The sequence below is a fragment of the Nylanderia fulva genome, unplaced genomic scaffold, assembly GCF_048542155.1.
Source record: "Nylanderia fulva isolate GAGA-0341 unplaced genomic scaffold, ASM4854215v1 Scaffold24, whole genome shotgun sequence".
NCBI classification, from domain to species: Eukaryota; Metazoa; Arthropoda; class Insecta; order Hymenoptera; family Formicidae; genus Nylanderia; species Nylanderia fulva.
In genome coordinates this window covers 3,114,533-3,128,152 of record NW_028190304.1, presented here as the reverse complement: position 1 = coordinate 3,128,152, position 13,620 = coordinate 3,114,533, and the positions used below count along the sequence as shown (strand labels likewise).

Below are 13,620 nucleotides of genomic sequence, written 5' to 3'. Positions count from 1 at the left end.
TGACAAGTTCATATATGGACTTTGTCAGTCCGTTACAAGTACAGCGAAATTAAAGTTTCTCTAGTTTCAATTACAATGCTTTACGTCAAACAATATGTATTGTCGGAAAATTCCATGCTTTCAATGAACAAACTCATTTCGACGTAACTAACGAACTGTGAGAAATGGCGAATGTTTAAAGCGCCGGATGTTAGTGGTGATGTTGCTAGATTGACGAGACATCGTGACGCCTCCTACCGCGTTTGCGGTTCTTCTCGCATTAAAAAGACATATTTCTTCTGTCTAGTATTTTGGCAGGTCATGTGCTCTCATATCTCAATACACATGTTTCATTAATTTAATTCAACGACAAATCTGCGATAAATATATATATATATATATAATGAGAATTATATATTTCAATAATAATAATAATAATGTAAATAATATGAAATTAAGATAAGGCTCGTGTATAAATTAAAATCAAACAATGCAATAATGGGCCAACTTGCGAGCCGAATTTTAATGCAAGAATATTTCTTAAAATTATTGTATTGAAGAAGACAGTTGTACTGTCGAAACGTTTACATGTTTATTTAATTGGTTTCCCAACTGTTGGATTAATTTTATTATTTTATTATTTTTTATTTGTATGTCTTAATAAAAAATCTTGTAACTTCTTAATCATTCGACTCGCAAGTTGGCCTATTATTGTATCGTTTGATTTTATATATTTCAAATTCTGTTGCAAATAATGATTTTCATTAAATGTGCCACTTTTTCAGGTAGATAAATTTAAGATAAGATAAATTTACTAGAAGAAAAACACATAATTTTAAAAATATTCAAAAGAATTTTAATTTGCTGTGACTTTAGTTTGTCGTGTCTTTAGACAGTTTAATAAGATTAATCCGACTCTGCCAACTCTAAGCTTATTTTCTATTTCAGTGTGCTATTTTCCTACCACATTCCAATCTCTTAATTTATAATATACATTAAAGAAAATTTCAGACGTTCCTCATTATACAAGTCTATGATATCTGAATGAAAAGGCATCTCTGAATGACGAGGGGCCGGAAGTAAGATTCATAAATTGAATTTATAAATCATTCCGCACTATAAGGATTTGCATGGCGCATTATATGTGAAGAGTTATAGACTTTAGAGTCTCTTTCCCTCGTTAACGATTCAATAATAATTCTATATAAAGGGTAGATCGATTCAAGAGCGGGAAATTTCTAACAGGGACAAATTTCAGTATTGATCCATCTTCATACACCGTTGTAACGATTGCCTCCGGTTAACGTAAGTTATTCGTAGCTTGTCGAGATTCTGATCTCTAACAAGATATCGAATAATTACACGCTTACGTTACGCGTTAAAAAGATATTCAGAATCTCTCGTAAATGGTCTGACATAACATTGATTGCGTGATTATCACGCTAAAGTCGGGAAAAAAGACAATCGGGATACAGAGCATAGAGCACGTATCTTTTTCTTGGTGATGGTGCAAATTGTAAATGAAAGTGATATCTAGACTGCTCGCTCTCTGGGTGAAACGCCATTATAAATTACCAATACAGAATTCGATATCGTCATTATGGATTTCGTTAATATGATGAAGGCGCTCTCTTACTTTCTTTTCGTAATAGTTACGTAAGATCGATCGATCTATTTACGTAACGCTGATATAGTCTCCGCCGTTGAGAAATGTAACCGTCAAGGAAGTAGGATTACGGAAATCGTGCTCCCTTTCCGTTCGCGTTTTCTCTCACCGAGAGAAATCTAATGCGCAATCTCTATATACGCTCCCCGTATATGCTCGAATATGAGTCGCCTAGGGCAAGTACTCGATATTATTTCTTCTAGCAACCTTGACTGTGGAATAATCTACCTTGCACGTCGGCTAAGCAAAACCTGACCGGTATGCGAGATACCCGACTTATTCGGACGTATACCTGACTTCAGCATGCATATATCGTCTAAATATTATTTGTGCAAACGTATGTGTTTAACCGACATTTGGACGCGAAAGAATTCTTCTTATAGGAAAGCATTTTAATGAGAGGTTAGAAATCGAGCACACCGACTCTTTTAAAATCTGTCAAATTTTTACGGCTAGAGGAAATTGACAAAAAAAAGACATATATTTGTCTCTCTCTCTCTCACTTCTGAGCGATATTTTATCATATATAGTCTTCAACTAGAGAGATAATAAGCTCTCCCTCCGCTCCTGCTATAGCGTAACTGTAATGTGATGACTGGTTACAGATACTTTCACATATCGCCCGGTAACCACATTGTAATATGTTCCGCCTAGTTTCACAGGAAGCAGTTAAGATTCCACTTATATCGTAGTACTTATGATAATTCGCAAGTATATTACGTAAGATAATTCAACAAGCCAGTTTTGCAGACGTTCAAATTCACAATTTATTTCTTGTCGTACGCTATGATTGCGCAAGGGAGGTAAATCGGCAGAAACAAGCGAACGGTATGTATACTTTTCAAAATAATACGTCCAGACAAATTATTTTCGCTCGCCACGGCCTAACGCTTTATTTCAAGTCAACTTTTACGTAGATAAAAAACAGAATAGGAATAGAGAGAGAGGGAGAGACAGCGAGAAAAAAAACGCCATATTAATAATTTAATATTTATTCTGCTAAGACAGCACGTGTGTAAAAAAAAAAAGAAACGCAATTATTATTATATACAACAGCGTCATTAATATCGTCAATGATGCAGATCCAAGCCGAACTCGTGTCCGCCACCGAATCCACCGCCGAAGCCGCCGCCGTGATCGTGGCCGTGTACGAGAACCGGGTACGATTCCTTGACGACGACCGGAACTTTGACCGGATAGGGCACCGGTTTCTCGACGGGATACGGTACTTTAACGGGTACGCTGTAAGGAACGGGCACCTTGACGGGCACTTTAACGGGCACCTTGACCGGATAGGGCACCGGTTTCTCGACGGGAACGTGCACGGTTTTTTCCACCGGAACCGGGTAAGGTTTTGGAACGTGATATGGTATTGGGTTGTCTACCGGGACCTTCACCGGCACGTGCACGGGCACCGGTACGTTTTTCTCGACGGTGTAGGGCACCGGTACCGGCACCTGGACTTCACGGTGGATCGTGATACCGGAGATTTTTCCATAGTCTCCTCCGCCGCCTCCGCCGCCACCGCCGCCGAATCCACCCAAGTCGCCGCCGCCGAAATCGTGTCCACCGAAACCACCGAAACCACCGTCATGACCCAGACTCAGTTCCAGACCGCGCTTGCTCTTGGCATCCTTTGAGTCGATGGCTTTCCCTTTGCTGTCGGCCTTCTTGGTCTCGGCGGCCAGAGCCACCGTCGCCACAAGGGCGAGGAGCACGAGGATCTGCGAATAATAACGTGCGTTAATTGCGGTGCTTTATGATCAAGCTTGGAATTGACTGATTAATTTTCGAGGAGCTTGCGGAATTCCTTTTGGAGGTGACAAGAAAAATATCGCCCCGCGGATAGAAAAAAAAAGCGTGATGTACATATAAGAAAATTAATTGATTACAAAATCTAATTACGTCTCCCACTGTTCTCTCTCTTTTTTTTTTTCGTTAGATTTTCATTCTACTGGAAAAAGAAATAATCACGTAAAAATAATTTTTATGGATTTTAACACTGTGTACGACGGCGCGAGAAACGCGACACCATAATATTATCCCTAAACGATCTCACTCCATGAAATCCCGCGACGCGGCCCTCATATGTACGTCGATCATAATCCCCGTGCATAATCCTCCATCGCGTGAGGCCCTAAAGGGACCATCGGTCGGAATCGTAGGTAAGCGCTGCTAGCAACGCGAGCTCACCTGCGAAGTGCTCATGGTAGCCTTCGGGAGTGCACACTGAGATTGCATCGTACCAATCAGCGGCATATATACCGGCCGCTTTCGCCCACTGCTCTCGCTGGCCCACTCCACGGAAAATCGCGCTCGTCTGCGTCGGTCTTTCTTTAAGGCGAACCGAGGCGCAGCGCAGTGAGCCGTTTTCCCACGGGCTATCCGCCCCAGCGTGGGGCTGATTACTGTCGGATGCCCGGATACGAGCGTCGTAACATCGCCGTCTCTCCCGATCCCCATTTATTCCAGGCTATTTCAATCGCTATTCTCCTTCCTAGCCGAGAAAGAGTCGCAATTTCAGAGTTCGCCGCGAAATTCCGTTTGACTTCCTTTCCTTCCTTCTTTCTTTCACCTCGACGTCGCAAAAACGTCACCGGGCACGTGGTCCTTTTTTGTTCCCGCCTCGTGAATTTTAGCGGATATAACCGCGGTTATGGTTGCTTGCGCAATGCAGAACTAGTCTTGGGAATAATTAGGAAACTCGATGACGTATATAATAAATACAGAAACTGGTTCACTGTTATCTCCTGTGACGCATAGCAAGCAAACAAAATATTTTTCTAAAAATTTTACACGGAGAGAATTTTCTCTTAGAATTTACCCTAAATATCGTGGTAATCGTGGGACAATGTTGGAAGAATCTTATAAGAGTTTCTCTGATAGGTAATATTTAACACGATAAAAAATATTAATGTGTACATAGTAAAATTTATTATGTACACAGCAAAATTAATCGACAACAACACTATTAACTTATAGAAAGATACAAAAAATTTGAACAATATTTATGACAAGATTAGAAAAAGGTCTAGGCTTTCAGTTAGTATATTAAACACATTTAGCTGACATGTGTCATAAGAACATATATAACAGTGTTTCTCTCTTCTTCAATCTTTACTATATTTTACTTTTGACTCTTGAAGAATTTTATAGGTAATATTGTGTTATTGCGGTTTCGTTTCTTTTATTATATATTGTTGTTTGATGATATTAACTTTTTAACATTGTATTTTTAATATTGTATTTCAGTACTTGATAAAGACCTAAACTCATCGTCGAAACGTTGTACGCTTCATTAAATAAACAATCATTTGCCAGTATTGGTCAATTTTTTAATTGTGTAATTTAACTATTGGAGACGTTAAGTTTTTTGGATTATTGATTACTTTTTATAATTATCCCTAATATTATTGTAATATTTTTAAAATAATTATAATATTTTGTTATAATTATCCCTAATATTATTGTAATATTTTTAAAATAATTATAATATTCCGTTATAATTATCCTTAATATTATTGTAATATTTTTAAAATAATTATAATATTTTGTTACAATTATCCCTAATATTATTGCAATATTTTTTAAATAATTATAATATTTTGTTATAATTACGCCTAATATTATTGTAATATTTTTTAAATAATTATAATATGTTGTATTTATACAAATATATATTTTGTTATAATTATAATATAAAAGTCTCAAAGAGAAGCTATAAAATATATATAGACGTAACAGTCTGCCTAGACTGCTTAGATGACTTGTAATGCTTTCGCCTGAGATATAAGTGGATAGTAATATGACGGAGGACATTCGACTTAATCTGACGTCGTCGCGTAATCGCCCCCACGATAGAGATCTTAAATTTAATTCTACTATCTCGTCGACAGGTTTTGCTCCGGGAAAACCGATTTAGCGACACTCACAGAATGCCTCTCAAGACGTAATTCCTATCGATACACAAGATTCACCGAGTGCAATTAATCGCCAGACTCTCCTTCGATATCGCATAACTCTCGTCAAAAAAAAAATAATTAAAAATTACATTACAGACACCGCGAAATCTTCCTTAATTAATACACGACTGACTTTACGAGCCATCTCGTAAATCTAATTAGAAATGACAAAAATTCATGCAGCGTGAAATGATAATGCGAGATTGCGATGTGACGATTAGACTTTCTCCGGGTGTCGCGGACACGTGCGCGCATTTTGTATCCCGGCATCATGCTCGATGCTTGTTTAATTAAAAAGCAAATTCGCAATGCGCGAAGGAAGTTGTTAAAGTATTACAACGCCTGGCAGTAATGCGGCCATTCGATGGTGTTGCACACGTTGATGGTCGCGAAAGAGAGACAACGCGAACATTTGCGTTTCAACACACTTGCTTACGTGAGGCAATCAACGTGTTATTGTTGTCCTTTCGATTATCCTTTCGTCAAGTTTTTATATTTTGTAATATTATTATATATCAGTACGCGTATCCAAAAAAAAAAAGGAATCGAAAGTCTTTCGATTGGCAGTCAACCGCAACGTTAATAACGTAATACGTGAATCATCTAATGTCGAAATAAAGGCGATATCTTTCCTTTTTTTTTTTTTTGACACTCGATTCTAACATACCGTTATCGATTATTTTACAAAGACGTATGTCGCTGCTTAAAATTATTCACGCGCGCAACTTTTTATTAAAGCCATACTTTCATATACTTTGGCATTAAACGTAACTCTTACTTGTGTCATTCTTATTGACGTGGCATTTTATTAGCTGCTAGATGAACTAATGTATTTCCAAGTAAATATGATGTTTAAGTAATGGTGTTTTTGCAAAAGGTCCCACTTACATAATATTTTGTATAAAATAATTACTACGCAATTATATGTTTCGTTTAATAAACTCGTGTAATGATCGTATAATTATAAGCCATACGAAGCGCAATACGCATATTAAATAAATATTCATATTTCGCACAAACCATCACAAAGTTTCAATGCACGACAAGCATTTGCATTATTCAGTAAACAATTGTTCCATGTATCGGTCAGTATTTCGAAATTCGTTTAATGAGGATATTACAAATCCTCATTACAAATTCATTTAATCGATTTGAACTTTTATTTAATATATTGAACTCTCCCTCGACTAAAATGTATGTGATTAAATAAATATACTGTATATTATATATAATGTGGTATATGATGTGGTAATCTTTGCCTCTTTATAATTAGTTATTAAAATCATAGTCCATTTTAAATATTCTCTACCACATTTTATATTTTTCGATATAGTCGATTTAATTTTCTTTTTCCTTAGCTTGATTTATAAATAATGTATATATTAAATAAAAAATTAAAAATATAACATTTTTGCAATGTGCAATATTATATTTTAGTTTGCTAAATAAAAAATACGTGTCATGGATATATATAAATTTCTTATCGAATCTTTTTAGTAACCGAATAAAGAATTTTATATCTGCTACAATTTTTCCAATAAATCCTTATCTTATTTTTAAACGTCTATAATTTATGCAATTAATTTTTATTGTTTTTACTTATAGCTTTTTAAATAATTAATTTCTACTTTAATAATAAAATCATCTTAGCTTATTTCTATAGTAATAGACAAATACTTATTGATTTATAATTTAACGCTAGAAATAAAGGCACAAATTTTAAATATCTTGAAGGCTAATTATGTGCGACGTTATGTACATATTTATTAATTGTTACCATAATAACACGCGCGGTGAAAAAAATCAACTCGGAATGAAGCAAACATGCAAATTTCTGCAACCTTTATCATTAAACACTCGAAACAAAAATATCCGCACTTTCAAAGAAACTAAAATTACTATACTGTTTAAAGAGAAAGAGAATGAGAAAAAGAGTTAAAAATCTCTTTCATCTCTGTAGAGCGCAAATTATGTTTGTGTTCGAAGGGCCGAGGATGTTTCAGAAGCGGAAAGGACATAACTAGAAAACGGCTTGATAAACACCTTGAGCGAGAACATCTATCCATATATTCATGAGAGCCGCGGTCTGGCCGACTCCAAAGCCTTTCCCATTATTGCATAAGGTTACGCTTTGCGGTCGGTGAAGCAGAAATGCAGACTACGCGAAAATCCCGTCGACAACGACAACTGTCGTCGTCGTAGACATCGCGCGGGAATCCTGTCTGTGCACTTAGGAAGTATTTATGCCACCCTCTCGATAGTAGAAAAAGTTTAAGCAATTCAAACATAAAAAAAAAAAAAATATTACGATAAAGATAATAATCGCAAATCGAAAGTTCGCGGCCTCGGAAACGTTGCTTGCGGCCTTTCGCAACCGCGATCATCAATTTTACGCAGACGAGACACCTTTATTTCGAAAAAAAAAAGAAAGAAAATTACGTGTTGATTAAATTGATAACGCGTCGACCCTACAATTTTCTAATAAACTCTGAAGAACGGGAAAGGGAAGATACGCAGATATTTAAGTAGACATTAGGCGCAGGTGCTCGCGTGCAAAGGAATAATTTGCATACGGTGTACACGAGCTCGGCTTGCTTCGTCGTACGAGATCAAAAGCGGTTTTCGTGGTTTTGCGAAAAAGCAACTTCTAAGCGACATTAGCGATAGGAAGCGCGATGTGTCAAAATTTACATAATTGCAATCTGCATAAATGTCAAGAAATCGGTAGAAAGTACACGATCGCCAATATATCGCTACCTTTAATGCAAGCGTGTATCATATACATGCATTATATCCGGCAGTAAAGATAATCGACCAGTTCACTTTACACAGTTCCGTATACGTAATGTTACAAAGTCACTACAATCGGTCGGAACAGAAAAAAAAAGAGAAGGAATAATAATAAAGGCTGAAGTTTTCACCGCGATAGATTTAATCTGGTATTCTTATAGTGGGCTGTGAAAACAGCTTCCTGATATTATTCCTACTGCAGAGAAACTTTCGAACGAATAACTTCGCAATTAAAATCATGCGGCTCGCGTATACGTAATTCCGAACATAATAATACTTCGCGCAAAGGCACTTATGACACAATAGGAGTACACAGAAAAGTTTAATTTGGGAAAGAATTAGCGCGCATGAGCGCATATTTTGCACTCGCTACTTCTGGGTGAACAACAACTTCAAAAATAAACATTGTTAATGCTGTAGCTTTTGTATTATTTGAAGTAGAATCGTATTTGGATATTGAACAATTTAATATTAATATAATATTATATTCAGTACGCATCAGAGTAATACACAATGTTATATCAATAATACTTATATTATTAATGTATTTACATTATGTTAATACTAGCATACTCGTGTAATACATTAATGTATTAGTAATATTATAAATTGAATATCATGAATAATATAAATTTGTTACATGCGTTTGCAGATATACCGGGTATTAATAATATATGGAGAAAAATCACAACAAATAAAAAGTGTCTAATTAAAAAGATTTATAACATGCAGTGTTGTGCTTATTATTAAATAATTTTAAAATTATTGTAGCTAGATAAAGATAAGATAAAAATATATAAATTTATCTTAGATAAGATAAAGATGATTTTGTTTTAAATATATTTAGATAAAATATAAAACTATATGGCGATTCATCTAGATAATTTTCTAGATAATAATTTTTAAGACTGCTTATGTAAACGCAGTTATAAAAAAATGTAAATTATAAAAGGAATATAAAAATATATGTATTCATAGTTTTATTTATAAATTTTTAATGCTTATTACTTAAGTTCTATTTAAGTATTTCTATATGCTATGATTCTAAACCAAAATTATTTAAAAATTATTCTAGATAACTTAGTAAAGATAATACTTTTTTTCATCTAAGATGCAGATATAGATAATATATTTTTTTATTATCTATATATAAAAATAAGATAACGCCAAAATTTCATTTAGATGTTCATCTATATAATTTTATTTGGATAACAGCAAACACTAATAACATGACACACTAGAATTGTTAATAAATAATTACGAAACGATTTACACGCGTATATATTATCGTTGCTGCGGAAAATGCGCGGCGGATAGTCAATTTAAAATGGAAATGACCGCAGAAAATTAACCATTCCGGCATCCTAGCGCGTGTCATTAATTTTAAATTCAATAAATTGAGATACGCAATTTCAGCAATTAATAGACGTCGTCACACGCATTCGCATTTGCTGATTAAATAGGAGTAAAGTTTCAGTTCACTTTTACTATTCTCACCGCTACACTTTCTTTTGATATCGATCTTTTTACTATCATTTATTATTATGCAATATGTATATACGACCTTTCAGGAACACATATCTTTTGAATGTAAAGCCTGTAAATATATTCAAAAAAATTCATCATTTTCAATAAATTGCTATCGAGGGACAATATCTCCATAATGAAAGTTTTGATTTACAAGAAAGTTGCTACATCTCTGATACATTCGAAACTGTCAATTATCGACTTTCGGAATATCGTGTCAGCAAGCAGCAACGCGAGCAGATTGCGGTCTCCAGCGAATCACTCTAAATTCATCAAAAACAATTTAATCCCCGAGTATAGGTCAAGTGGAAACTATCGCATACATCGTTTCCCCGATTTTCGTTGCGGATCGATCGAACAACCAATCGACTTTCGGAAGGGAATCGCTCGGCCTCTCGAAACACCCTTCTATCCTAGACTAGAGAAGTCAAATCAATATTTTCGAATTCAAATATGGAAATCCAAATTCAGATGTATGGAAATTTATTCGTCCCGATAACTCTGATAAACCATGGATACGCGAATATTCTAACACCATTCGAACCAGCCGAGATCGAGGTACAAAGTCATTCGAAGATTAACTGTACCCGCGGGAACTACGTGTGATAAACCAAAAATCGCGTCCATGTTATATATCTTGTGCGGTACCGAATTTTTACGTTCGCCGCAAAAACCATTTCTGGCATGCGAGAATTTTTCCCAATCGCGTTAACGAGTTTCAACAACTTCCTAAAGTGGCAGCGATGGTGGTCAGCGTCTTCAAATGATTCTTTTTAATTTCACGGCCGGTGACGATTCTACCTTCTTTTCTACGACAAATGTCGTGGCGCACGAAAGTGTAGGAAAGAGATAACACGCTGGTTGAACATGCTATGAGCATGGAAATGAGGCGAGTATATTAAATTCGAAGGAGAGAGAGAAAAAGTTGGTACCAAATGTAAATGTTCCAACGCGTTCGTATATTCGGACGGCGGAGAGAAAAAAGCGAGTAAAGGAAAAGCACTTTTGTGTCTACAAAAAATTCCAAATTCAATTCTTTGCCTCTTAAATTAATTAAGCTTTTAATATTAATGAAGCGAACACAGGAACACAGAAAAAGCATTGTCAACCGAATTAATAAAAATCAATTATAAAATTGCATTATTTATCACTGTAAATTATTTCATTGCATCGATTTGTTTAATTAAGAGGTTTGATTATTTATAAATGTAAAATATATTAATAAATTTTATGAAATCAGACATTAAATTTTGAGATTTGCACATAGAAATTGTTTGCTCATAAAAAACATGAAAATAATTACTTTATATTTGAAGTTAATATTTTTATTTATAATATGTTAAGGTACCTAATAAAAACCAGTCAATAATTAATTTTAAATCAATAAATAATTTTAAAATATACTAATTTTGTATATAAATAATGTTTTTCACGATTTAAAATGTATAAAACAAAAATATATCTAATAAAATAATAAAAATATATATTTGACGTTGACTAAAAGGGAGGTTCTTTGATCAATTAAAAATTCTTCATCTACTTATATACATTAGTATCGCAGAATAAAAATTTAATCGCACAAATGTAGAATAATTCGAATTTTTCCGCTTTGCAGCGCAGAGATGCGTTTCCATCCGCGGTCGAACGGAGTCGAAAAAACGCGATGAAACAGTTAAGAGAGAAAAAGAAAACAGAATGCAAAGATAAAGATAGCGGAGAAAAGCGTCGCCCACGACGGCGTTGTCTTCCTCTTCTCCTGTTGACTTCCTACCCGTCGACAATTTCATCGGCACGCTCGAGTTGCCCAGCGGGCAGAGCGTTGCGTCCCCTATAAAAGCGAGGGTAGACGATAGCGGTACCAGTGTGTGCTCACTGCCGACCAACATGAACAGCACCGACAAGCTGAAAGTGAGTAGCTCCAGTAAGATAGCCGCTCGAATCACGAGTCTTTACATTCGCCCGAATCGTGCAACGTACTGCAGTCTCTCATTTCTAAGCGCGATGACTCGTTTTCTACTAGCTTTAAGGCAAATTTTTACATCACTCGAAATTTATTAAACATTACATCTGCGAAAATTTGAGCGAGATTATAAAGCAATTACATTTGCTCAGAATTTATAAGACAATAGTTATATTTTTTCTTCAAATTTTTAAATTAAAAATGTACTTTCTTTAATCTGACAAATAGATTTAATGTCATTGTCGTTAAAATTTTTCGGCTAAACTAATATTAATCTATCTAAGGGCTTACATTATTTATACAAGGCACTCGAATAAATCGTCGATGCAAGACACCCGCGACAAGACCTCTCATGAAATTTCGTGTTAGCATTAGCAAAGCAAATTATAACAAAGCCTATACATGTCGCATAACTCCATATCTCGTATACAGACAAAGCTCTACGTTCATCATACGATTGATAAATTCAGAGACAATTGTGTTTCCTTGCTTCTGGCAGGTAATACTCTTATGCGGCCTAGTATTATCGGTCGTGGCCGAGGAGGCGAAGAAGACCGAATCCAGCGCTCAACCAAAGGATGAGAAGTCGAAGCGCGGATTGGAGCTGAGCCTGGGTGATCACGGTGGTTTCGGGGGCGGTTTCGGCGATGGTGGCTTCGGCGGACACGGCGGGGAAATAATCTCCACTGATCACATCAAAGCGGTGACGGTCACGAAGCACGTGCCGGTACCGCATCCGTATCCGGTCGAGGTCACGAAGCACGTGCCCTACCCGGTGAAGGTACCGGTCAAAGTGCCGGTCGACCGTCCATATCCGGTGCACGTACCGCAACCTTACCCGGTAGAGGTCACGAAGCACGTGCCCTATACGGTAGAGAAGCCGGTGCCCTATCCGGTCAAGGTGCCCGTCAAAGTGCCCATCAAGGTGCCCTATCCGGTCAAGGTACCGGTCAAGGTTCCGGTCGAAGTAGCGAAACCAGTTCCCTATCCCGTCAAGGTACCCGTGGTCGTCAAAGAACCCTATCCAGTGATCGTTAAAGGTCATCACGACGAAGGATTCGGCGGCGGATTTGGACACGACCTCGGCGGCGGTTTGGAGTTCGGCGGACACGATTTCGGCGGATTCGGGCATCATTGACACAAAATTGTTTAGCAGGAAGGAAGCGCAAGGACCAGCGTCCCCTTTCGTCCGACGTTAAAGGACTCGCGCGGCGCGAGACGAGGAAGCTTCATTCGAGGAATCGATCGTCGTGAGGAGATCGAGGAGCGACCGACCGGAGCGATCACACCGTTCTAAATAAAAGTTAACGCGACGCAATCAATATTCTGTTTCATTGTGATCCTATCCTCGGATTGTACCATACACCCTGTAAATGTAAACACGAATAAAGTATTTTCTTTTTTGTACGTAACGATTGCTTACGAAACCGCTATAATGTTGGGAGAGCACGAGAGGGAATGAATGCTTATAGGAGACGTATTAGTCTGACACGTTACGCGATTATGAGGGATTGCGAGTGGAGAACTTTCACTCGTTGATATTACGCGAGTTGCGCCAAGAGAGAGAAAGAGAGAAGAGATACCACCTGTTTTACCGTAAACAGTGTAGAAAAACAAGCGTAGGGATCGTTAAAGTAAACGTCATCTATAAGCATAGTGGTAGAAGTAAATGTCAGAGCGTGCGAAAATTGCGCGGCGGAGCGGTAAATATTCCTATGCGAATGTCCTCTCGCCTC

General features: G+C 36.7%; 2 protein-coding genes across 2 annotated transcripts; one reads left to right on the top strand and one right to left on the bottom strand.

Moving 5' to 3' along the window:
- Positions 1-2,621: 2,621 nt before the first annotated feature.
- On the bottom strand, positions 2,622-3,982 carry LOC114944756 (uncharacterized). The gene is made up of 2 exons (XM_029320796.2): positions 3,839-3,982; positions 2,622-3,369 (listed from the first exon to the last, which is right to left on the bottom strand). The coding sequence occupies exons 1-2, from the start codon at positions 3,902-3,904 to the stop codon at positions 2,716-2,718; spliced, it is 720 nt and encodes a 239-aa protein (XP_029176629.1). The 5' UTR covers positions 3,905-3,982; the 3' UTR covers positions 2,622-2,715.
- Positions 3,983-11,754: 7,772 nt separating this feature from the next.
- LOC114944759 (uncharacterized) lies at positions 11,755-13,296 on the top strand. Its single transcript, XM_029320799.2, has 2 exons — positions 11,755-11,832; positions 12,384-13,296. The coding sequence occupies exons 1-2, from the start codon at positions 11,809-11,811 to the stop codon at positions 13,020-13,022; spliced, it is 663 nt and encodes a 220-aa protein (XP_029176632.2). The 5' UTR covers positions 11,755-11,808; the 3' UTR covers positions 13,023-13,296.
- Positions 13,297-13,620: the final 324 nt, after the last annotated feature.